We start from the raw sequence: 27908 nt of genomic DNA on the forward strand, positions 1-27908 counted from the left end.
CACCAAAATAATATTTTTTTACAATTTTTGTCTGTCTGTTTGTTCCGGCTGATCTCTGAATTGGCTGGACCGATTTTACGGGACTTTTATTGGCAGGTAGCTGATGTAATAAGGAGTAACTTAGGCTACTTTTATTTTAGAAAAATAAAGTTAAATTCCACGCGGACGAAGTCGCTAGTACAGGTAGTAGTGATAAAACAATACTTTTTCATTTAACAATCGTGTAGGCATCAGAAACGCATCTAGACGGTGAAGATGCCCCAACTGGTGTGTTCGACGAGAGCAAGCACGAAGAGGAGACCGATGCAGCCGGAGACAAAGAGGCCATGGTCAATGAACTGCACAGGTATATATATACTCGTAGATAGTGGTAACCCAGTTGTTCGGGTTGTAACGTTGTACGTTGTATGAAGATTCTTGCAGCGTCAGTGAAACAACACGGTCGGTTGTTAACTGTTTTTTGAAAAAGAAACCAAATACCATCTACCATCTTAATACTAATTATTAAACTACCCTACAATTCTGATAGGTAAAACTTATATATGATACTGATAGAATTTGATTGAGGTGGGATTTCACCAATCTAAATATATATAACTCAAAGGTCATTGACATTGTGATCTATCAACGTACAGCCCAAACCACTGCACGGATCGGGCTGAAATTTGGCATGCAGGTAGATGTTATGACGTAGGCATCCGCTAAGAAAGGATTTTGATTAATTCTAACCCCAAGGGGATAAAATAGGGAATTAAAGTTTGTATGAAACTTTGTCAATTTCAAACCGATCGGGCTGAGACTTTACATGCATAAAGCTACTATGACGTAGGCAACCCCTAAGAAAGAATTTTGATGAATTCCACCCTTAAGAGGATAAATTAACGCGAGCTAAGCCGCGGGCAAAAGCTAGTGTAAAATGAAATATTAATGTTGCGAAATAATATACGATGCTCGTGCACCAGTGGTCTACGACCATGACTTAATAAAAGTACTAGCTTATGTCCCTGGGCATTACAATACCTGAAAGTCAAATATTCAGCAACTTACAGTCGATATCAATTACCTCATCACTATTTTCGCAATGAATAGTGGGTACGGGCTGTTCGCGACTGACCAGTTTCAGACCGGCTCGATTTCACCGAAGAAACTGATCGCGTTTAGTTCGAACTGAACGCCATTAAAACGTTTAAACGTGTTCAAAGCTTCATTTTGCATTTCACTACAAATTTCGCTAAACGCGTTTATAAATTCTGAACGTCTGATTTCCTACTGTTAACTCTTTAAACGTATTTACAGCAGCTGTCAGTTGTCAAACAGTCATGAATCAAATTTTTGACAATACAATATCGGGAATAAAAAGAAAATTGCCAGTAGTGTAAAAAAAATCTCAATAAAATAATGTTTTACTAGTTTATGGGTAAAGGTTGTTGTTTTATAATATGTAGTTGACGGTACTTATTAAATTTAAAAACTTATCCTAATTATCACATGATTGAATTACAAATATTTTTTAGAATTATTTTATGTAAATAAATTACCCATTGCATCAAATATTATTTTATGAGCGTGTAACAATGTGAACGAATGAAAATATAAACTTCATTTTGGTAAACGCGATCTATATAACGCTGGTGAATTCCATTTAAAGTAAAACGAGATCAACTTCATTCTTTTTTCGAGTCTACGCTGAACTCCGTTTCCTTGAACGTGTTTATACTACGATTGGTGAAATCCAGCCTTAATTTGCATTCCATGTATACAGTAACAAACATTACACTTGTACCCTCAAATCGTTTTCAAATAATTCTCCAACTCACATTACCCGCTGTTTTAGATATGGTTGCTGGTCGGAGGAGTGCCTAGCGATGCGACTGCCGTCTTACCGCAACTACTTTTTACTTCTGAGCAGCATTTGCCTGGAGGCCGTCCACGATTACCTCACTATGAGACTGGAGGACCGGCCTGAGAAGCCCTCTTGTCTCACTATCAAACAGGTAACCAGGTTTTAATATTAAATATAAAATAAACGCAAGTATTTTCATTGTATGTTCAATAATGAATATCCTGATTTTTCTTATATTTATTTGTAATGCGAAAGTCATATTTGATATAAATTATTTCGCTTATAGAATATTTTATTCACATTATCAATGTAACAAGACAACTGCAGGCCATTGAGGTGATAATGTTGAGATGGATGTGTGGTACGACAAGAATGGACAAGACAAAGAACGATATTAGTGCTATTAGAGGAAGTATGAAATTAGTGCTGGTATCGGACAGGCCAAGAGTAAACATCGGTCTTGGTATAGCCATGTAATTCGTAGGATTAATTATAATAATAATAACAAAAACAATAATCATAACTATGGGACACAGTCACCTAGATACATCAAAATAATAATTGCATTTAATAATGTCTAGTAAGACAAATCCAATATTGTGTACTAAGCACTGCTGTGTCTAAACTGTGTCACCCCACCTTACATTTTCCTATTGTTATTTAGTATATAAGATCATTATTTCTATGTACATATTGTCAGTTTATTATCATTTGTAATATACATCGTCTCGATCAATAACACAGTATCATTCACCCGCAACTATACCAACAACAACGGTCCTAAAGGAATGGTAGAAGATGTAGAAGATGATTAATGGTAATTACTGAGTGCGTAACGATTTCTATGTTGATTATCGCATGCCTCTTACTTGTTATACTGTAATTATTATATAAAAAAACATCTATTCATTCTATCATTATAAGAGCAACACACAAGTTTCTTGCTCATTCTTCTTGTTATGAAACTGCATTCCGAATGAGTGGTAAAATCAAAATATGACTATTCAAAAGTGCTTGTAATGAGTTTATTTGAATAAAGATTATTTATATTTCTATTTCTAATGGTAATTAAGATAGTTATGTAGATAGAGGCGCGATGAACAGTGCCAAAATAAAATCACTTTTTATTTCTACGAGTTCTTTTCCAATTTGCCCGGCTTGTGTCTATCTAAGCTCTAAACGGACGTAAGTAGATCAATGAAATGACTTGACCTGAAGACGTGGGCTCAAAGAACTGATTTACTTAGATTAACCATTTGCTTTGTTGTACTCAGCTAATCCACGAGCTGAAGGAGGGGCTGGATATAGCGACGGAGGCGCGCGCAGACTTCGTGCGTAACGTGCGCGTGGCGCTGGCGGGGCGCGCGGGGGGCGCGGGGGGAGCGGGGGCAGCGGGGGCAGCAGGGGGAGCGGAGGGAGCGGGGGGCGGGGCGAGCCCCGTGGGGGCGTGCGGCGCCGCCCGCGCGGACCTGCTGCTGCTGGTGCGCACCTACGACGCCACCGTCGAGGAGGTCATGCGGGTACGTGCCCGCGACGTTGGCGCCGCGTATAATGCGTGTTCGTTTTATTACAAACGTACAAATTTATGTCTTAAAGAAAATTCTTAATGCTTAACGTAAATTAATCGAAAATAATCCGGTATCTATTGAGTACCACTGTTATATTATTTTGTTTGTACAGATGTTCATTTTCAGAAGCATTTTTTTGTAACTAATATGATAACGAATTTTAGTAAATTATTTATTATTCCAATAACAAAGAAATATTAGCCGATAACTCACCTGATGGTAAATGGTTACCGGCTCCTATATACGTTGAATGAACTAGAAGAAACTGACAAAGCAGACTTATGGGACCATCCAGAGGTCTCAGCATAATCGACTCGGCACCACCTGTAGAGCTATTCTATGAGCATCACTTACGAATTCGAAAGAGGAAACCACAGTGAGATTGTTTATTGGTATTCTGTAAACCTCGATAGCGACTACAGTGTCACACGCTCGAGAGCTGGATAGAGGTAAACAGGCACTAGTGATTTTTTTAGTAATATATACAAACTCGATAGCTCAGTAGGAACTTTATATTTGCAAATGGATACGACTGGCTTAAGTAAAGCGATGAATAAAATGAGTTGATAAAACGTTTACAGAATACCAATGCAGGTCTCATAGTGAGTGTGAACATACGGACATTTAATAAAACGTGTGTGGTTCTGGCAGCAATACCTGTCGTACCTGACGACGATGTCGGAGACGATGCAGCTAACACGCGCGCAGCTCCAGGCCGAGTGGGACTTCATGGCGCAGCTCGCACGCCGCGTACACTGCGCCGCCCTCCTCGCACCCGCCGCACACACGTACGTACACTGCCCCCCCGCCTCGCACCCGCCGCACACACGTACGTACACTGCCCCCCCGCCTCGCACCCGCCGCACACACGTACGTACACTGCCCCCCCGCCTCGCACCCGCCGCACACACGTACGTACACTGCCCCCCCGCCTCGCACCCGCCGCACACACGTACGTACACTGCCCCCCCGCCTCGCACCCGCCGCACACACGTACGTACACTGCCCCCCCGCCTCGCACCCGCCGCACACACGTACGTACACTGCCCCCCCGCCTCGCACCCGCCGCACACACGTACGTACACTGCCCCCCCGCCTCGCACCCGCCGCACACACGTACGTACACTGCCCCCCCGCCTCGCACCCGCCGCACACACGTACGTACACTGCCCCCCCGCCTCGCACCCGCCGCACACACGTACGTACACTGCGCCGCCCGCCTCGCACCCGCCGCACACACGTACGTACACTGCCCCCCCGCCTCGCACCCGCCGCACACACGTACGTACACTGCCCCCCCGCCTCGCACCCGCCGCACACACGTACGTACACTGCCCCCCCGCCTCGCACCCGCCGCACACACGTACGTACACTGCGCCGCCCGCCTCGCACCCGCCGCACACACGTACGTACACTGCCCCCCCGCCTCGCACCCGCCGCACACACGTACGTACACTGCCCCCCCGCCTCGCACCCGCCGCACACACGTACGTACACTGCCCCCCCGCCTCGCACCCGCCGCACACACGTACGTACACTGCCCCCCCGCCTCGCACCCGCCGCACACTCGTACGTACACTGCGCCGCCCGCCTCGCACCCGCCGCACACACGTACGTACACTGCCCCCCCGCCTCGCACCCGCCGCACACACGTACGTACACTGCCCCCCCGCCTCGCACCCGCCGCACACACGTACGTACACTGCCCCCCCGCCTCGCACCCGCCGCACACACGTACGTACACTGCCCCCCGCCTCGCACCCGCCGCACACACACGTGCCCCCCCGCCTCGCACCCGCCGCACACACGTACGTACACTGCCCCCCCGCCTCGCACCCGCCGCACACACGTACGTACACTGCCCCCCCGCCTCGCACCCGCCGCACACACGTACGTACACTGCCCCCCCGCCTCGCACCCGCCGCACACACGTACGTACACTGCCCCCCCGCCTCGCACCCGCCGCACACACGTACGTACACTGCCCCCCCGCCTCGCACCCGCCGCACACACGTACGTACACTGCCCCCCCGCCTCGCACCCGCCGCACACACGTACGTACACTGCCCCCCCGCCTCGCACCCGCCGCACACACGTACGTACACTGCCCCCCCGCCTCGCACCCGCCGCACACACGTACGTACACTGCCCCCCCGCCTCGCACCCGCCGCACACACGTACGTACACTGCCCCCCCGCCTCGCACCCGCCGCACACACGTACGTACACTGCCCCCCCGCCTCGCACCCGCCGCACACACGTACGTACACTGCCCCCCCGCCTCGCACCCGCCGCACACACGTACGTACACTGGCCCCCCGCCTCGCACCCGCCGCACACACGTACGTACACTGCCCCCCCGCCTCGCACCCGCCGCACACACGTACGTACACTGCCCCCCCGCCTCGCACCCGCCGCACACACGTACGTACCCTGCCCCCCCGCCTCGCACCCGCCGCACACACGTACGTACACTGCCCCCCCGCCTCGCACCCGCCGCACACACACGCCTCGCACCCGCCGCACACACGTACGTTCACTTCCCCCCCGCCTCGCACCCGCCGCACACACGTACGTACACTGCGCCCCCCGCCTCGCACCCGCCGCACACACGTACGTACACTGCCCCCCCGCCTCGCACCCGCCGCACACACGTACGTACACTGCCCCCCCGCCTCGCACCCGCCGCACACACGTACGTACACTGCCCCCCCGCCTCGCACCCGCCGCACACACGTACGTACACTGCCCCCCCGCCTCGCACCCGCCGCACACACGTACGTACACTGCCCCCCCGCCTCGCACCCGCCGCACACTCGTACGTACACTGCGCCGCCCGCCTCGCACCCGCCGCACACACGTACGTACACTGCCCCCCCGCCTCGCACCCGCCGCACACACGTACGTACACTGCCCCCCCGCCTCGCACCCGCCGCACACACGTACGTACACTGCCCCCCCGCCTCGCACCCGCCGCACACACGTACGTACACTGCCTGGTTTTGTGTTAATCTAGTTTATGATTACGGATATATCTGTATTAGTGATATCCTGTTTCTTTAACAGCAATATCACGTGTAACCAGCTGGACCGGGTGTTGCAGCAGTTCCGTTCCAAGTTCTCAAATATGAAGGAGACCATGAATCACATCGATTATAAATCTAAAATGTAAGTATAGTCTTCTTTTTATATTTGCTACTAGCTGTACCCGCGTCTTCGTCCGCGTGGAATTTAACTTTGTATTTCTAAAATAAAAGTAGCCTAAGTTACTCCTTATTACATCAGCTACCTGCCAATAAAAGTCTCGTCGAAATTAGTCCAGCCTTTTCAGAGATTAGCCGGAACAAACAGACAGACAGACAAAAATTGTAAAAATAGTTATTCTGATGTATGTACCGTATTTTTATTCATATGCATGTAGTAAAAAACGGTTATTTCAATATTACACACAGACACTCCAATTTTATTTATATGTATAGATTAATTATTATATTCAATTGTTTGTAGGGATAGGTCTGTTCTGATAACTATGACTGATTTGTTTTGTTACTCAAGTAGTTACTATATTTTTTTATTTTTATCAAACTTTGCATTAAACAGTTTGTATTCACATAAAATCATAAATATGTAATGCTGAACAACATTTATTTAAAAGAGCAACACGCAAGTTTCATGCTAGTTCTTTTTGTAATAAATGTGCTGTATATAAAAAAATAAGTTTTTTTTTCGGACTACTCTAATGCTGTTGGCCGCAGCTGTCCTTTACAGCTTCACCGGACGTTAGGGGGCGAGTGCAGATGGCACTCCAAGCCAAGGAAGGTCTTATGGAGCGGCTGAAGGCCAACTCCTGCCTGACGGATACGACTTTAGTCTGAGGGCACCACTAGGGGTTCGAACCTCAGCTCAGGCCGTCGTAATATCGATCCCCGTTTGAATTGGACGGGGGATCGATCGGAGGGGTTAATATTTTTTAACTGACAGAAAAATAAGTGTGGATATTCAAGAATGCTGAAATTTAATAAAGAATCATCCCATTACTAAATTGTTTGGATTTTGAACATGTTTATGACCCGTCAATTCTGTTCACGGGCTGCTTGTATGTATCTTTTTGTCTCATCATCGTGGAAATACGTCATTCGCGACAGGGCGGCGGTACTAGCCGGTCTGGCAAGAGACTATAATTTTATTAGACCCACTATTCCTTCAGCTGGCTACACAATTGTAGCCGGTCTCACTGCCTGGTGAAAATGAACGACCCTGGGGTGGTTCACTTCAGCAGTATACCCGGGTAAAGAGCATATGCTCGAGGCCCCTACCCGGTGATCCATAAGGACTCTTAGAAAACTTCAATCAAAACTGTAGAAGTCACTATTCATTCGCCATCTTACGCTCCACTACACTCGGAAAATAGGAATTTTTATTCCTGGAATAAACGATCAATACGTTTACTATAATCTGCCTGATTGGCAGATTGCTACTGTTAGTAATTTTTTTATGTAACGACTGTCCACCAAATATTCGGTGAATATACGTGTCCGTGTGCGTGTCCTCAGTGCGAGCGTGCTCGTCTGCTTGACCGTGTACGCACTAGAATAGAATAGAATAGAAAATCATTTATTCAAATAAACTTAATTTAAGCACTTTTGAATAGTCATAACAATTTGTTTTTTATCTACCACTCGTTCGGAAAGCTGTCTCATCACAAGAAGAACGAGCAAGAAACTTGTGTGTTGCTCTTTTAAATAATCCTTGTAAGTTTACATTTACAAGTCGAAACGTGTGAATACAAACTACCAACAAGCACAAATTTTTTGGGTCAAATATAATCATGCAATAAGATTAAATCAGTCGTAGTGATAAGAGCAGACCAGTCCCTACAAGCAGCACTCGTTCACGAGTATGACGGATGAGCCAGCCATCACTGCGTTCGACCATATTTTAGGGAGCCCATTGACCCGGCCCACCACGCCGCCACATGTCTGGACATTTTAGTGAGCATGACTACTCATTCCACACGACCACGTCACAGCTACAAAAATTACTATATGGTAGTTACAGTATTCGCACTTTACATAAGGATGCATGCGGCAATCAATACAAAAGCCGCTACGCTATCATATATCAAGAAAGCACTGTGCCGGGAGATGCGTCCCACGTACGCCAGCGAACGTTACAATACACAATTTCTATCTGTTTGCCAATTATGCTCTGGTATAACGGTGCGTGTGCGTGTCCTCAGTGCGAGCGTGCCGGTCCGCGAGGCGGTGTACGCGCTGTGCCGGGAGATGCGTCCCACGTACGCCAGCGAACGTTACAATACACAATTTCTATCTGTTTGCCAATTATACTGTGGTATAACGGTGCGTGTGCGTGTCCTCAGTGCGAGCGTGCCGGTCCGCGAGGCGGTGTACGCGCTGTGCCGGGAGACTCAAGCCACGTACGCGAGCGAGCGAGACGCGCTGCTGCAGGCCGTGCAGGCCGCGCGCGCACTCGCACTCCGCCTCGCGCGAGCCGCGCCCTTCCCGAGGGAGAGGGACCGGATCTTTGTACGTATGCTTTTACTCCCCACACCGGACGCATAGAACTTTTGCTTCTACTCACACGACCTCGCTACAATTATTTTGATACTAGCTTTTGCTCGCGGCTTCGCTCGCGGTAATTTATCCCCTTAAGGGTGGAATATGGAAAATCCTTTCTATGGGGATGCCTACGTCATAGTAGCTTTATGCGTGCAAAATCTCAGCCCGATCGGTTTAAAATTGACAAAATTTCATACAAACTTTCATCCCCAATTTTATCCCCTTGAGGGTAGAATTAATCAAAATCCTTTCTTAGCGGATGCCTACGTCATAACATCTACCTGTATGCCAAATTTCAGCCCGATCCGTCCAGTGGTTTGGGCTGTGCATTGATAGATCACTATGTCAGTCACCTTTGAGTTATATATATTTAGATAGATATACGATCATTTCGTAATCTGAATCTCAATCGAGCTGAAAGCCATCGCCTATGTACATGAACACCGTCACGAGCGTCATATCACGCTCATGTGCTGTCAAACCAGTGGACTAAAATGTCGTGGTTAATGCAATAACCATTAAAAAAAAATTAAGCAAGATAGTATCTCTGTCTCGCTTATTCTTGTAATGCCTTACCTGCCACTTTACTGCTATCATTAACCAAAACAAAAATAAATCAACTTTATCTTGGTAATTTTTGTAAACTATAATAATAATAATAGTCGGTGAGGAAGACGACCTCGGTGGTCTAGCGGTTTGCACACCGCTTTACGACCGATGGTCGCGGGTTCGATTCCTCGCACGGCACAAACATTTGTATTCATGAGTATGATTGTTTGTATCGGTCTGGCTGTTTTCTATATATAGTATGTATGTATTTTCAAAAAAAAAGATATCTATGTATATATATCAGCTATCTAGTACCCATAACACAAGCTATCGCTAGCTTAACTTGAGTCTAGATGGCGCTGTGTGAATTGTCCTGAGATTATTATTATTAATCTTAGGACAATTCACACCGCCATCTAGACCCAAATTAAGCTAGCTAAAGCTTGTGTCATGGGTACTAGATAAATGATATTATACAAATACATAGTCATATATTTTTTTCGTAGATACATATTATACGTAGAGAATATCCAGACAGATACAATCAACTCATGAATACAAATGTTTGCGCCGTGCGAGGTATCGAACCCGCGACCACGGAAGTATGGCGGTGTACTAAACCGCTACACCACCGAGATCGACAAACTGTCACTATCTCAATATTCTTTTTATATACACAACATACTGCCCCTACTAACATACCTGACAAAAACTTGCAAATTACTAACAATAACCTATTTAATAGTATTCAACCAAACTTCTATTGAGATATGAGATTATATAAACTCCATGAGGTTATATGAATATTTATTATATGTAGTTTAAATTTATATTTTATTTATATGTAATCCATAAACTTATATATTTTGTATTGGTATATTAGTATTTTTATATATTTGCATCTGTATATATATGTATTATTTTTCTGTATCTATTTGTTATAATTTTTGTTTTTCTTTTTTTCTTTCAATTAATTATTAAAGTGCACCGCCTTATTATCTCTGATCAACGCTACTGTTGACTGGTAGAGAATGCCATCAGGCATACATTTTTGTGTGCAAAAGAATAAATAAATAAATAAATAAATAACCCTGCCTGTTATTGTTAGTAATTTTGCAAGTTCTTTTAGTAATCCCATTGCAATGTACCTTGACAAGTTGACCCCCACGCGGTTCCTCCTGTAAACCATCATCTTAAAGTCCTGGTGAATTCCTCATATTCATCTGATCATCTTCCACTGGTGCCCCGCCAGCGTATTCCGTTAGCGCAGGCGAGCACACCATTCCATTATCGCCCCTAAAAAAACATACGTAACATATGGTTACAGGAAAAGCTGATGTCCATCCGTGAGTTCATAGTGCGGCACACGGACATGGTGCTGGAGAAGAGCAGATCCGTGGACGAGGAACGCACCGCAGAGCTGCACGAGGGGCTCGTGGCGCGCGTGCGGGAGATGCTGCTGCAGATGTTCAAGCTCGGGTTCGAGGTTAGCACGCTCTACTTCACTAATACCTTTACACGACACGTCCTTTCACGCGCGATCAGGAGCGAGCACGATAAGGTGGGGCCTTTACACGATACTTTCATTTACGTGCGATTAGGAGCGCGCGATTTAACGCGGGGCCTTTACACGATACGTTATTTCACACTCTCAGGAATGCGCGCGATTTAGCATGGGGTCTTTACACGATACGTTCATTCACGAGCGATCAGGAGCGAGCACGATAAGGTGGGGCCTTTACACGATACTTTCATTTACGTGCGATTAGGAGCGCGCGATTTAACGCGGGGCCTTTACACGATACGTTATTTCACACTCTCAGGAATGCGCGCGATTTAGCATGGGGTCTTTACACGATACGTTCATTCACGAGCGATCAGGAGCGAACGCGATAAGGTGGGGCCTTTACACGATACTTTCATTTACGGGCGATTAGGAGCGCGCAATTTAACGCGCTGCCTTTACACGATACGTTAGTTCACGCGCGATTTAGCACGGAGCCTTTACACATTACGTTATTTCACACGCGATCAGGAGCGCGCGCGATTTAGCACGGAGAATATAACGCAGGCAATTGTGTGGGAGTGCATTTAAATATTTTTTGTGATTGCAACTTTTACTCTTTACTGCGTTATTGTATTTAGCGGGAGAGAGCCAGTGGGCGATAACCTGAGTGACTGCATTTAACAATTTTTGTTATCAGTCTAACGTGCGTATTAGTACGTGTACGTTTCAAGTCATTTCATTTTTAACATTGTATTTTTTATTCCACAGATTTTATTTTCCAAAGACACGTATAGGATTTATAAATTATCAGTAACTCTGTAATGATGATAATATTAGGTTGAAAAGAATACGAGGCTTCGCTCGTAAGTTTATCCCCTTAGGGGTGGATCAAAATCCTTTCTTAGGAGATGTCTAAGTCATAGTAGCTTTATGCATGCAAAGTCTCAGCCCGATCGGTTTAAAATAGACAAAGTTTCATACAAACTTTCATCCCCTATTTTATCCCCTTGGGGGTAGAATTAAACAAAATCGTTTCTTAGCGGATGCCTACGTCATAACATCTACCTGCATGCCAAATTTCAGCCCGATCCGTCCAGTGGTTTGGGCTGTGCGTTGATAGATCACTACGTCAGTCACCTTTGAGTTATATATATTTAGATTTACAATTTTACTAATCTTAGCCAATTATAGTAATTAGAGATGCATTGCACTGAACATAAAAAAACCTTATTATATTACAAGTAAGTCGGTACATAAACAGATCGTTATCTGTAGCATTCTGCTGAGTTGGCTACCTTTTCATTTTCGCGGCACATAAACTCACCTACGTTTCTTTTATTAATTCGTGTTTTTTCTGTATCTCATGTAGGTTATGTGTCTGTAATTGTGAATAAAGAATTTATCTATTTATCTGTCTATTAGCCCCTGAAAGAGCATACGTGTAAAGGCAGCTAATGAGCACCAAAAATACGTTTCAAAACGTATATGTAAACCATTAATTAGATATGTATACACCTTTAGTATTTGTATGTATGTATTTAGTATTCATATAATATTTAACTCTCTTTTTTAGTGCGCTACCTACCTTTCCCTCACCCAATACTTCTATCTCCCAGGTTGTCTGTAAGAGATCGCTTTGAGCGATAAGTCCGCCTTTTGTTCACATATTTTTCTTTCTTTCTTTTTTTTTCTTTTTTATGCGCAATAAAGAGTTTTTATTATTATTATTATCAAAATACCCTGTCTGAAAACTTAAATAATGATAAAACCCCCGAACGTAACTCGGTCGACCAGGTACTATTCACATGTGATCAACAATTAGTTTTTACGTATTCTTCTAGTTCTGTACTGTTTAAACGAGTTCTGTATTTGTAGTGATATGGTTGTATCGTATACACTGCACTTATTGTGGTCAATTTCTTTTCACAACTTCTGTACGAGTTGCACAGCACAGCTTTACTGTACCTATATGGTGAACAGTCCGTTTTGACAGTATGAATTGTGCGTATTGGTACATCTATATTGACTATGATATGAGAGAAATAGACAAATTATTGGTACAGTCAAACCTGGGTGAGATTTTAAGAGACCCGAATATTTGCATCCCTTCGGCAGGAGTTGGCCTTCAGCCGCTCCGTAAGTCCTTCCTTGATTTGGAGTGCCATCTGCACTCGCCCCCTATCGTCCGTTGAAGCTGTAAAGAGCAGTTGTGTTAGAATAGTTAAAAAAAATCAATAGATTATACTAAAACCTATTCAGGATAATCTAGATGAGTCTAGATTACGTTGGTACGGTTATGTCACGTTATAACAAGACCACATGACTTAGAAAAGAATTAAAAGTCAATCCTGAACAAATGAAACACGGAAGACCTCGACTTTCATAGATAGTTGCCATCAAAAAATATATTTTATGCGTAAATATAGACTCCATGCCAGAAACTTCTGGAGATGAATCATTAGGAGAGTAAGTTAGGAAAAATATAAGGTTATACTCAGATCGTCACTCAGGTTTGACTGTTTTTCAAACCAAACCAATTTGACTGTCAAACGGGCGTTCGAAAGCACGCGCAGCACCGTCAGTGGATGTAACGTGTCCGCAGCTGCACCGCGAGCTGTACAAGTTCGCGCGGGGCCCGGGGGCGGGGCCGGGGCCGGGGGCGGGGCCCGGGCCGGGGGCGGGGCCGCGGGCCCGGCCGGCGTCGCTGCAGCCGGCCCGCGCCCCCGCGCCCCGCGCCCGCCCGCGCCCCGGCACAGTGTTCGTGCCGCACTCGCCCGTGCCGCCCGCGACTCAGATGGACGACGAGGTTGGATTTACGGAGTACTATCGCTGTCTCTGTCGCACCGCTGTCGTTTGGTCTTCGCGGGGTATTCGGTGGGCTTCGTGTGCTTATAGTTTTTGGGTCTGTGTTTGTTGGGTGGCTTGGTATTTTGTTAATTGTTAGCTCGGCGCCGGATGTAGCTGGAAAGGTTTGTATCATCGAAGAACTTTCGAGACATTTGATCACATCTCTCATATATTTTATTAAATATATCCTATGCAGTTTCTTATAAGTGATTATTAATTAAGTAATCGGAGATGGAGGGTTTGTTTTATTTATTATTGTGCCCGCGACTTCGTCCGCGTGCTATAGTGACCTTGACCGAATACAGAAAAAATATATAATAATCTAATAAAAAGGCAAAGAAAAAAGATTCCGCGGTATAGTTTCAAAAATGACGATTTTCTATACAAACTTTCATCCCCTATTTTTTACCCCCTTAAGGGTAACAATTTTACAACTTATTCATATTTATTTATACTTAATGAACAGCCTAAAAAATAAGTTTCAAAATACTAGTTTTAAAAATGACGATACTTCCGTAGAACCCTACGTCTCATCTCCCCTTTCAACCCTTTATTCGCATTCAAAAGTAGCGTATGGCCTTTCTCAGGGTCTAGACTATCTATGTACCAAATTTCATTTAAATAGGTTCAATAGTTTTGGCGTGAAAGCGAGACAGACAGACAGTTACTTTCGCATTAATAATCTTAGTAAGGATGATATACTCAAAGAATATAACAAGTAAAGCAATAAATTCTACATAACACATGACATGTGCTTTCCTAATTCCATACTGATTTGCGAAACCATACTCTGCAGTTTTCATTTTCAAAGGCGATTTCGAGTTTGGGTTTCAATTCGGGATTATTAGTAAAAGATAATAGTAGCTTTGCTGGTAAGTTACCATCGACCTCCATACGTTGCTAGGAAATTCATAATGAATTCGTCACGATGGGCTTACTGATCTGACATCATGCTTACCATATCATCCTCCACTGGTACACAGCCAGTGTAGACTGTCCAGACAGGTGCAACATTCCATCATTAGCTTTACTAAAAAAAAGTGGTCTTTTGTAATTATGAATATGGATTTTATCATATTAGTTTGAACACTCAATTCTCCTAAATGTTAATTTTAAAACTCATCTGTATTATTGTAAACATGTATAACATTTATTTGAAAAGAATACGAGCTGAGTTTCTTGTCAGTTCTTCTCATCTCGAAATCACTCCGAACTGACGGTAGATTTGACATATCATAAGAGTCTAATAGACATGCATGAATAAAGATATTTTGAATTTGAATTTGATTTTGAAAGTTTAATATCCATAGCTCTACTTAGTTTGGGACTAGATCTTTGTGTGATGCATTTATGGTTATGATATATTTGCTTGAATTAGCTTTGGTTTGGTCTGGGATTGAAATTGTGGGGATACTTTTTGTGCTTATAACACAGCATTCGTTATCATAACTTTCAAATTGTAAAACAGAGTCATCTACATAGATACCTCTGTCACATATAACTCTACCGCCAAGCAGATTGCTTACAAAAGCCATGATCCGGCTCGAAGGCTTAAAATATAGTAATGGAATTACAGCATCATCATTGTTGTGTTGTGATCTGTGATGTAATAAATGTTATTCAATTCTATACTCTATCTCATTATTTAAATTATTAACCGGGTCTTAACACGAATAATTTTGCATAATTTTGAGGTTGCACTAGCCGTGGTCAGCTCGTGACCACGGCCAGTGCAACCTAGTCGAAACGTCGAGAGAGGTAAATACCTTTATTTGCCATAAAATTATTCGTGTTAAGACCCGGTTAATAATTTAAATAATGTATATTAAACACGAAAGTTTAAAATTAACTATACTCTATCTCATTTGCGTAATAAACAATTTCAGATCCACCGCGAGTTGTACAGTTTCGTGAACGCGCCGGGTGTACGTTCGTCTTTTGCGTGCTCGCGTCGCTCTCTACTAAACTCGCCGCCGCGCCGCTACAAGCTGGCGCGTTCTGAGAGCGTCAATGATGAATTCGAAGCCAGCGTGTTTGATGATCGTCTGTTTGACAATCTGAATCCGGAGAATCTTGTAAGTTTTATTGTGGGATTGGAAGGATTATTAACTGAATGTTGTATGCGTGAATTGGTACACGAATGACTAGAGAATGGATGTAAGAGTAAAGTGAGAGAGCTGGACGATTACGACGTGAACATTTTCTTTAGTTATTGTATTGTAAATTTTATAATATTTAACGGAATTAAGTTCGTAACTTAAAGTAATTTGTTATTTCGACTCCCCGGAACTACATTTCTGGGGGCTAATCTGGGATCGAAAGATTTTTTTCACGATTACGAATAAGAGAAGAGATCGGGTGGCGAGAAAATTTAAAAAAACCTTGTCTGAAATCTTGTCAAAAAATGTAAGTACTTGAAGTAAAAAAACAGAATTTCTTTATGTCGCAAGTAGAGCGTGATTCCCAGTAGAATCGTCGTTTTTTTTTATGTATGATAATGGAATGGTGCACCCGCTTGCGCTAACGGTTTACGCTGTTAGCCTGTCGTTAAACTAACAATTGCATTGTTTATATAGAACAGCATAGAACGGCTCTTATCCGGCGATGAGCCGGCGGAGGAGCGTGGGCCGGAGAAGCCGGACGCGGCGGACAGGCCGGACGGGCCGGACGGGCCGGACGCGCCGGACGGTGTGCAGCGGCGGTGGGCGGCGACCGTGGCGCGCGCCGTCATACAGTTCGCCAAGTGCTGGATGCACTTCGTGGTGCAAAGATGTGACCGTGGACGAGGATTGAGACCTAGGTATATTTTTAAAAATATATTTATATATATATACTGTATGTATGTATGTATGTATGTATACTAAGTTGCAACACCGATTTGGATATACTGTAATGGTGTTGTAATATTGTAATGAATAAATGAATTAATATTTCAGATGGGCGAGTCAAGGACTAGATTTCCTGACTCTGGCTTGCGACCCTTGTATTACAAAGCATCTCAGCGAGGAGGAATTCAAGGTAAATGCAGTTATAAATGTATAATAGATTAGAACTCAAATTAATTTGACTAAATATGACCTTTTGGCTTTGTACATGTTATAATAATCTTGGACAATTCACATAGCGCCAACTAACTAGATAACTCATATAATGTGTTTTAAGAGTGTGTGTGTCACACGTTGTCACACATATGCATACTAAACAACTGATGCTACCTACGTTGCTAATAAGTTACACGTGGCGTGAAATAAGAGTTATTTAAACGCAAGTTACAAGGACTGAAGGTGGCATGTGTATGACATACTTGTATGCACAGCATACATTTACAAAATTATGTATAAATATGTAACATATTTATATATTTATGCACAGCATACATTTACAAAAAAAAATGTATAAGTATACAACATATTTGTACATTTATGCACAGCATACATTTACAAAAAAAATGTATAAATATGCATATTTATACATTTTATTGTAAATACATGCGTAGAAAATATACGCACCGATACAAACAATCGTGTTCATAAATAAAAATGTTTAGATCGGGGAATCGAACCCTCGACCATCTAAAGTGAAGCGATGTGGTAAATCGACTGTGTGATGAATCTGATGTGACAACTCGGAACTGTCGGAAGTAAAGCGTCCTAAACTGTTAGATGGCTGAGGACATTGGTAATCAACATGTGTCGTATATAACAGGAGCTGGAGACGCTGATGGACGGGTGCATCTCGCACGTGGTGGGCAGCCGGCCCGCGCCCGCCCCCGCGCGCCCCGCCCCGCCCCGCGCGCCCCGCGCCCGCCGCCCCCGCCCGCAGGTACTTACAGACAGACAAAAATTGTAATAAATGTTATTTTGGTGTATGTACCGTATTTATATTCATATGCATGTAGTGAAAAACGGTTATTTTAATATTACAAACAGACACTCCAATTTTATTTATATGTACAAACAAGTTTCTTGCTCATTCTTCTTGTGATGAATCTGCATTCTGAATGAGTGGTAGAATCAAAATATGACTATTCAAAAGTGTTTGTAATGAATTTATTTGAATAAAGATTATTTCTATTTGTATTTGTAATGCTGTAAGTTTATAGTAGTAATGTAATGTATTATTATATAGAGTATGTTTTGATTTAAAGTGTGTTGTGTGTTGTGTGTTGTGTGTTGTGCAGCCGGAGCCGCCGGCGGGCAGCCCGCGCGGGGTGCCGGCGCCGCCCGCGCCGCCGCTGGAGCCCGCGCCACTCCTCAGCTTCAGGGGACTCGAACCCGCAGGTATGTCTCCTCACATCTCCTCAAATCTCCTCACATCTCCTCACATCTCCTCAAATCTCCTCACATCTCCTCACATCTCAAATCTCCTCACATCTCACATCTCCTCAAATCTCCTCACATCTCCCCACATCTCATATCTCCTCAAATCTCCTCACATCTCACATCTCAAATCTCCTCACTTCTCCTCACATCTCCTCAAATCTCCTCACATCTCCTCACATCTCCTCACATCTCCTTAAATCTCCTCACATCTCCCCACATCTCCTCACATCACCTCAAATCTCCTCACATCTCACATCTCCTCAAATCTCCTCACATCTCCCCACATCTCACATCTCCTCAAATCTCCTCACATCTCACATCTTCTCACATCTCCTCAAATCTCCTCACATCTCCCGCTTCTCTCGCTTCTCTATCTTACTCACCTGCCTTTACACGATACGTTCCTTCACGCAAAATCAGGAGCGCGCAATCGTCAAGGATTGCATTTTAATTTTTTGTTATACCTCTTTTGCGCGTGATAGCGAGTATTTTTCTAGTCATTTCACTTAAAAAGAACGGTCTTTACGATCTATGCAGCTGTCACCCGGGAAAGAATACACGTAAATGTAAATAAAAAGAAAAAACTGCACCTCTCCAGGTCGTGTACCACGTCCTTCAATCGTGCATAATGTTGTGTATTTTTGTAACAATTGTTATAATTGTAAAACAACGGACATATGTATAAAGGTGGACTTTGTGAGGACGTCTGACTACGGAGCAAACACGTAATTATGGAATATCATGATGTATTATTAATAAAAAAATCATTGTGACTTCTATTTTGTCACTTTCATTCTAATCAAGAAAGTTGTTAGAGAGAAAAGGATATATCACTCTCTATCAACCTGTATGTAGCGGTGGTGTGAGAGACATAAGAGACGTCATGTTCTCGTGCACCATCCCCGTAACGTCCCGTTTGCCGGGTGTGGTGGTCTCCCGGTTAACAGGCGGTGTAAAAAAAGAAGAATCAAATACCTATATATATGCAATTTCATTTATGAACTTCCTTTTTTTTTTGTTATATTGTTTACCACAAATATGTAAAAAGGTAGCAATCCAATGCACTGTCAGTCCTGGGAGACATACCACTCTAGCTTTAAAAAAAAACAATTATTATGCAAAATTTTGATCTCGTCACCGTTTTGTAGATAATAAATGGTAGGGACAGACATATTTACACTGAAATATTAATTGTCAGAGATTGTACTGTAGTCAGCGATCGCATATAAACATTCAGTCAAGTAGCCAAGAATAGGGTGAATAACCAGTGCAGTCGCAGTGCGGTCGCACAGTCGTCGCGTGTGCGGCGCATTAGCCGCAATGGAGAGCGTTTATAACGTGTTCTAAAGTCTCACTTAAAACGCCATCTCATGTTCCACCGTTTGGTCGCACAGTCGTCGCGTGTGCGGCGCACTAGCCGCAATGGATAGCGTTTAGAACGTGTTTTAAAGTCTCACTTGTGCCGGCGCGCGTGTGGTGTGGTGCCGCAGCCGGCGCGTGTGCGGCGCACTGTCCGCGGTGGAGCGCGCGCGCAGCTCGCGGCTGTCCGCGCGCGGCGCGGTGGGGCGCGTGGTGGAGGCGCGCGCGCCGGGGCTGCAGCGCGCGCTCCGGCACGTCACCTTCAAGTGGCAGCGCGGGCTCAAGATCGGCGCTGGGACCTTCGGGAAGGTACTTTTTTTATAGATTATATACGAAACACCATACTATTATAATAATAATAATCATCTCAGGACAAATTCAAATTCAATTCAATATTCAAAATATCTTTATTCATGTAGGTCTATAACAGACTCTTATGATATGTCAAATCTACCGTCAGTTCGGAATGATTTCGAGATGAGAAGAACTGACAAGAAACTCAGCTCGTATTTTTTTAATGTTGTACATATTTACAATAATACTATTTCATTTAAATTCAAATTTGGGAGAATAGAGTGACCACCAGCATATGCTATATAAAAAAGTCAAGTTAAGCTATTGTTAAGTGTCTTAGATAACTAATACAAATACATAGAATTTTTTTTTCGTAAATACATACATATTATACATAGAAAACAGCCAGACTGATACAAACAATCATACTCATGAATACAAATGTTTGTGCCATGCGAGGAATCGATCCTGCGATCATCGGACCTAAAGCGGTGTGCTAGACCACTAGACCACCGAGGTCGTCAATTATAATCATATAAATTACTCACGCACTATATATAATTTCATTATGTATCACTATATAATGAAATCAGTGTGTAACATAAGTACTCAACAATATTTTATTTTAACATCCCCATAGATTATCAAAATCATTAATCATTATAAATGTAGAAACAACCCCTACAGATGATATGGAGTCCCATACCTACACTACAATGTAATACTAATTGTAAATTAAGCCCAGTAAAACAGATTAAAAAATTTCCACTAAACTGTCACAAAAAAAATTCACGACTAAAATATTCACTTTCACAATTGATACTACGCGGAATCAATCAGTTTTGACAACATTTTTACTCCGAAGAGTTTTTGTTTCAAAATGTATCCAAAATGATACTATATTAATGATGCCAGGTGTACACCGTGGTGAACACGGAGAGTGGACAGCTGCTGGCGATGAAAGAGCTCAGCATCGGAGCAGGTGACCGCCGCGCCATACAACGCGCCGCCAACGAACTGCGCGTGCTGGAGGGCGTGGTGCACCCGCACCTCGTGCGCTACTACGGCTGCGAGCTGCACCGGGTCAGTACGGCGCACTCAGTTTACGGTCCTTCGAGCCGGATATGGATATATGAGTCTCCTGTGAACAACACGATCTGCATGATATCATTAGATAATATAAAACAAAGTCGCTGTCGCTGTCTGTCCGTCCCTATGTATGCTTAAATCTTTAAAATTACGCAACGGATTTTGAAGCGGTTTTTTAATAGATAGAGTGATTCAAGAGGAAGGTTTATATGTATTTAATTCATGCACACCCGTGCGAAGCCGGGGCGAGTAGCTAGTAATGTAAAAATGATAAGTTCGTACTGCTTTCCGTATAGTACTACTATATGATGTGATGACATCTTTAAGTAAAAAATACATGCTAATTATTTTTAATAATGACAATAGGAAGTTAAGAAATATTTTATTTTAATAGAGTATTTTAAACATATTTATATTGTTCTTGGAATGGAAAACAAAAAACATTTGCAGTTTCTATTGAAATTTCGTAAACGATTAGTGAGACGAGTGTACCGCGTCCTCCAGGAGGAGATGCTGCTGTTCATGGAGCTGTGCGTGGAGGGCTCGCTGGAGACGCTGGTGGCGGGGTCTGGTCCGCTGCCCGAGCTGACCGTGCGCCGCTACACCCGGCAGCTGCTCAGCGCCGTCATAGAGCTGCACGCGCGGACCATCGCCCACCGCGACATCAAAAGTTAGTGCACGCACGCACGCACGCACTCGCATGCACGCAGGCACGCACGCACGCACTCGCATGCACGCAGGCACGCACGCACGCACTCGCATGCACGCAGGCACGCACGCACGCACTCGCATGCACGCAGGCACGCACGCACGCACTCGCATGCACGCAGGCACGCACGCACGCTACATGCGCATGCACACTGTTAGAGTTTAATTATATTCGTTATCACTAAAATATTATTGCTTGCGTGCAAAGCCAATAGATGGCGCTGTAACCAAAATAAAACCCTTAAGACCTTGTGATTTCAATACACGCATTCGCACGTACTCACGCACACAGATTCACATACGCACTAACTTTCATACACTCACTACTCTCTCTCTCATTATATCATCTGCTTCTTCTTTATCCCATTTATTTGGAGTCGGCGTAATATGTTTTTCTCTTCCATTCATCTCTGTTCGCAGTCATCTCGTTATTTACTCCCTTTCTCAACATATCATCTTTTACAGAGTCCATCCATCTCACACACTCGCTTATAACCATCCACATTCATACGTAACACGTCCTTCACTGACTTTCTCTCATACACACAAATATAGATACGCATACTACTTTCTCATGTAAAATATAACTAGACATTGATTGGCTCACGTCACTCGTGAAACGAGGCACGCAGAGACTGGTCTGCTATGCGCATGCACACTGATTTAATCTTATTATAATTTTTATATTTGTTATCAGTGCTTGTTAAAATATTATTCACACGTTTGACGTGTAAATGTAAACTTAGATGGATTGTAACCAAAATAAAACACACTTAAGTTTCTTGTGTTTTCAATACACGCATTCGCACGTAGATAACGCACACAGATGACTATTCAAAGTGCTTAAATTAAGTTTATTTGAATAAATGATTTTCTCTCTCTCATTATATCATTCTATTATGTATAAAATAAATAAAAATATATACCTTCACGACTTGTGATTGATGGGATTAATAGATGATTGGATACCATTCCATTAACATCCAGTGAAGGATGAAAAAAACAGTCATCAATCAGCGTATTGATACGCCAGCAAGATTAATAATAACATATCATCTTTCACACAGTCCATCCATCTCTTTTTCAGAGCTTGTGTTATCCTCTAGACAACTGATATAAATACATGGATACATCCACATTCATATGTAACATTAACACCAGTGAAGGATGATAAAATAAACATGAAATGAGGTCAATCAGTGCACACGACGACACGACAGCAAGATTATGATCATCGACAATTCTCAAAGCATGTCTTTAAACTAACTCTTCTCATAACTACAGAACTGAACTGTGCTAGACACGTCGACACTTATAAGTAACTTTTCTGGCCAATGATAATTAAGATGCGTCTTATATGTCAGGTGGAAATATCTTCTTGACGCATGAGGGCCACTGCCTGAAGCTTGGCGACTTTGGCTGCGCTGTAAAGATACGTGCCCATACTACCGCGCCAGGGGAACTGCAGGGCTACATCGGCACACAAGGTACGTGTCATATATACATGCATCAGAATTTTTAATAATATCAAAGACTAAATTGACCGGTATAAATGTCAAATTTCCAATAACCTAATTAATAATAATAATTCTTTATTGGAATTAAAATATATAATATTTTACAAAGTAGGGTAGTGTAACGATAACATACACATTAGTAGACAATACTCAGTCGTGGCCGTCAACGATGTTAGCGTTCCAGTAGTATAACTATAAATTTATATAGGCTGAGACAATAAATATTTAGTTATTTGAAAGAAAGTCATGCATGTAAAAAATACAATATAAACAACTGGATTTTGACGTGGGGATGGCATCTTTGTCCCTAAGAAACTAAGGATTTTGGTAAATTCCATAAATTAACGCGAGCGAAGCCGCGGGCAAAAGCTAGTTATATATATAAACCTTCCTCTTGAATCACTCTATCTATTAAAAAATGACTTCAAAATCCGTGGCGTAGTAAAGATTTAAGCATACATAGGGACAGACAGCGACAGCGACTTTGATTCATACTATGTAGAATAGAATAGAATAGAATTTTATTAACTCGTTTTTACAGTAATAACTTAAGAAATACAAGAATAATTTAGACATTAAAAAACGGTGTCAATGTGGGCCACAACTCAGCATAATGCTGGAAATAGTTTCCAGCGCTGATTTTCAGTTGGGCCCCCAGTACGGACGCGCAAATATTACAATTAAAAAATACGTATACATTAACTTATATAATACAATTAAAATTAAAATAAAAATATCAAGAGAAAAAGTATATAAATAATAAAACAGGAAAATTATATATTAATAATCCTAAAACATTATATACGTAATGGATAAAAGAAAAAATAAACAATTATAAAAAAAAAATACCCGTAGTGATGGGTACGGTGCATTTTATGTACTCTAATAACGGTATCGTAGTATTAAAATAAAAAATATCCAATAACACTTGCTCTCTCTAGTACCAGCAAATAGTTTCAGCCAAGGAAAATGACATGGTTTTAACACGGGCGCGTAAGCAGATGTAAAGAATGAGGGGCTTATTATCAAAAGACGTGAGCTTCTCGTAACCGAAATGATATTTATTCAGTAGAAAACTAAAACACACATTAAACAAACAAAAAATAGAATAACAAATAGTGCGAACAATTACAAACAAATAACAGTACACTAATTACGTATGTGTGCGAGCATGTGTATGTCTGTCGAAGCATCTACTGAATAGGTCCGTGCTCAGCATAATGCTGCAGCGGCTGGAGCGCTGCAACGCTGTTTTTCAGCACAAGACCTGGGGTGGTGTATTGCCGTGTTGTACACGATTATTTGCCAGTGATGACTTACGGAACAGAGACGTGGTCGCTAACTATGGGCCCCATCAACAAGCTCAGAGTCACTCAGAGGGCAATGGAGAGGGCTATGCTCGGAGTTTCTCTGCGTGATCGAATCAGAAATGAGGAGATCCGCAGAAGAACCAGAGTGACCGACATAGCCCGAAGAATTGCGACTTTGAAGTGGCAATGGGCAGGGCACATAGCTCGTAGGACAGATGGCCGTTGGGGCAGTAAAGTCCTCCAGTGGCGACCACGGACCGGAAGACGCAGCGTGGGAAGGCCTCCAGCAAGGTGGACCGACGATCTGGTCAAGGTCGCGGGAAGGCATTGGATGCGAGCAGCGCAGGACCGATCGTCGTGGAGATCTTTGGGGGAGGCCTATGTCCAGCAGTGGACGTCTTCCGGGCTGTGATGATGATGATGATGACACGATTTATGATATGATACAATACTTAATATATAGTAATAAACAGTAAAATGATGATGTAATGATGGTGATTATCGAAATATTCCTTATTTGGAGATATCTGTTTTCATATGTAGTAGTTTTAAGAAATTTTGTCTATAATATAGGTTAGTAAATAGAAATATTATGTCTGTCCTGCTGTTGCTACTATTTTGTTTTTTATACTATTGTGTTTGTAATTTGTTTCATATTCCATGGAGAAGAACAGAGCTGGCCAAACAGGCTCCTATTTCTCTGGCATTGAGTCTACTCAATGGTGTAGTTAGTCGCTTTCCAGATCTAGACATATTTACTTGTAATTTGCTGGAGTTTCGTAGGATGGCAGTAGATTATTTAGGTAGTATGTTAAATGGAGATTAGCTATTATTATTATTATTGTTTTTTTTTCTCTTTTGTTTTTCTTGTGTAATTAGTGTTTATAATTGTGTGTATTTGTATATTATGTTCCTAAGTGGGCATATTGGGAGACTGTTAAGCTCACTTAGTACGATGTAATTAAATAAATAAATAAATAAATTATTGTGTATGTCAGCGTACATGGCGCCGGAGGTGTTCATGAAGTCCACGGGGCACGGGCGAGCCGCAGACGTCTGGTCCGTCGGCTGCGTCGTCACTGAGATGGCCTCCGGGAAGGTCAGTGATACTATTCCTAATTATAATCTTTATTTACCACTCACATCTTTATGAGTACTTCCTTACAATAATAATAACCTATCGACGACCTCGGTAGTCTAACGGGTACGCCGTTTTACGTTCGATGGTCGCTGGTTCGATTCCTCACACGGCACAAATATTTGTATTCATGAGTATGATTGTTTGTAGCGGTTACCAGTTACAATTCTCTTTTAATCAACCTTTGGGATGTGTAGAGATACTTGAATGCGGCTTAAAAATATTTAATACAATTATAATAACAAAATACACATAAATACATACAATAAACCTGATATATTTTATTTATTTTAATTTTAATTCGGATTACATCCATATTGTCTTAGTAAAAAACTTATAAAACTATGTTAGTAACATATAATATACAGATACGTAGATATATTTAATTCATATATATGTGTCCACGTCCAGAAGCACTGGGTCCACAATGCAACGTTATCCAATGCCTCTAGAGCAGACAATCAGATATATTCGCAACAGTTTTTAGGATCCTGTTTGAGCTCCCCAGAATTCTAGACATCAGTGATGCAGCTCTTTTCGCATTATGGCTTCAAATCCATCTACCCGCTATATGTATATAAATTTATTTTATGTTTATAAATAAAGTTTAATTATATATATATTTTATTTAATCTTTTGTTTTGTTTGGTATTTATATATTGTAGCGTTGTTGGAAAGCACTGTATAAACATTTTTTCTTTCGGTCTTTCTTCTTTCGTTATATAGTTACATCATTAATAGAATTGATTCATTCATTCATTCATTCAATGTACAGCGTCCGTTTTCGGAGAGCGACAGCAACTATCAGATAATGTTCGTGGTGGGCATGGGCGGGCGGCCCGCGGTGCCGGAGTCTCTGTCGGCCGAGGGACAGAACTTCTGCATGTCGTGCCTCACACACGACCCCGACCACAGGCCGCGCGCGGAGGAGCTCACCATGCACCACTTCCTCATGGTGAGTATATTGACCTCCTCCTTCTGCCCTTACCAAGTAACACAAACACGACACCGTCCTCGCGCGCAAAGACGACGACCTCAACTACACCGTACAGCGCAATTAACCGATCGCTCTGATGGTGAGTATATCATCCTTCTCCTTCGGTCCTTACTAAGTTACACAAACACGACACCGTCCTCGCGCACGAAGACAATGTCCTCAACCGTACAGCGCAATCAACCAGGCACTCTACACCGGCGCCTCTGGTCGCACCACAGATCGATCCCCCATTCAATTCAAACGCTATCTTTTAAATTACGCAACAGATTTTAATGCAGTTTTAAGCAATAGATAGAATGATTCAACTCCATGAGATAAAGCTAGTAAAAAAAAAATTAAAATATAGAAATATGAGTAATATATGAATTAATTTTAATTATTTCAGAGCAATGCCGATAACGACTGCAAATGCGAGCCAGCCTATCTCATATAAATATCATCATAACTGATGTATACATAAAAAAGTTATTGTGACTTCTATTTTGTCACTTTCATTCTAATCAAGAAAGTAGCTAGAGAGAGGAGGATAGCAGAGCCTATCTCATATAAATATCCAAAGCTAAGGTACATATATGACTGATTCATAAAAAAACATTGTGACTTGTGTTTTGTCACTTTCATTCTAACCAAGAAAGTAGCTAGAGAGAAAAGGATAGCAGAGCCTATCTCATACAAATATTCATAGCTAAGGTACTCTTAACTGATGTATACATAAAAAAGTCATTGTGGCTTGTGTTTTGTCACTTTCATTCTAATCAAGAAAGTAGCTAGAGAGAGAAGGACAGCAGATCATTAGACTGTTTATGTAAATATACACAAATAGAACGAGAAACACCGCGCGCGCAAACAGTGAGCGCAGTCCTGCGTACAACAATCGTGCGTGCTTTAGCGCCATTTTGTAATTATTAATTATCATTGCAAAATGGCGGACATCTGACTACGAAGCAAAGATATAATTATAGTTATTGATAATTTATAAAACCTATACGTGTCTTTGGAAAAATAATATTTATAAAATAAAAAATATAATTTAAAAAGAAAGTGTAATCATATGTGTCATACATATAGATATTTGTATGACTCATAATCACAATCTTATATACAAACAACTCATACTCATATAATCTTATATATGAGTCATATATAAGATTCATATTAATATTATAATAAAATAAATAAATTTTAATTTATAATAAAATTATAATAAAAATTCAAATTCAAAATATCTTTATTCATGTAGGTCTATTACAGACTCTTATGATATGTCAAATCTACCGTCAGT

The 27908-nt window shown here is 42.3% G+C and overlaps 1 protein-coding gene across 1 annotated transcript in view; it reads left to right on the plus strand.

The window, feature by feature from the left end:
* Positions 1-27672, plus strand: part of LOC131848650 (uncharacterized) — a 53464-nt gene extending 25792 nt beyond the window's left edge. The window contains exons 14-33 of the mRNA XM_059198571.1: positions 228-346; positions 1835-1994; positions 3118-3363; positions 4063-4199; positions 6477-6578; positions 8791-8956; positions 10866-11024; positions 15779-15967; positions 16469-16692; positions 16829-16910; positions 17598-17714; positions 18079-18176; positions 19162-19164; positions 19705-19882; positions 20783-20950; positions 21461-21626; positions 23029-23151; positions 25490-25590; positions 26405-26584; positions 27012-27672. Coding sequence (XP_059054554.1) covers positions 228-346; positions 1835-1994; positions 3118-3363; positions 4063-4199; positions 6477-6578; positions 8791-8956; positions 10866-11024; positions 15779-15967; positions 16469-16692; positions 16829-16910; positions 17598-17714; positions 18079-18176; positions 19162-19164; positions 19705-19882; positions 20783-20950; positions 21461-21626; positions 23029-23151; positions 25490-25590; positions 26405-26584; positions 27012-27059 — 2766 coding nt within the window. The 3' untranslated portion in view covers positions 27060-27672. The remainder of the gene's footprint in view (positions 1-227; positions 347-1834; positions 1995-3117; positions 3364-4062; positions 4200-6476; positions 6579-8790; positions 8957-10865; positions 11025-15778; positions 15968-16468; positions 16693-16828; positions 16911-17597; positions 17715-18078; positions 18177-19161; positions 19165-19704; positions 19883-20782; positions 20951-21460; positions 21627-23028; positions 23152-25489; positions 25591-26404; positions 26585-27011) is intronic.
* Positions 27673-27908: the final 236 nt, after the last annotated feature.

The sequence above is a fragment of the Achroia grisella genome, unplaced genomic scaffold (assembly GCF_030625045.1).
Source record: "Achroia grisella isolate CSIRO2021 unplaced genomic scaffold, CSIRO_AGI_Agris_v1 utg567, whole genome shotgun sequence".
NCBI lineage: Eukaryota > Metazoa > Arthropoda > Insecta > Lepidoptera > Pyralidae > Achroia > Achroia grisella.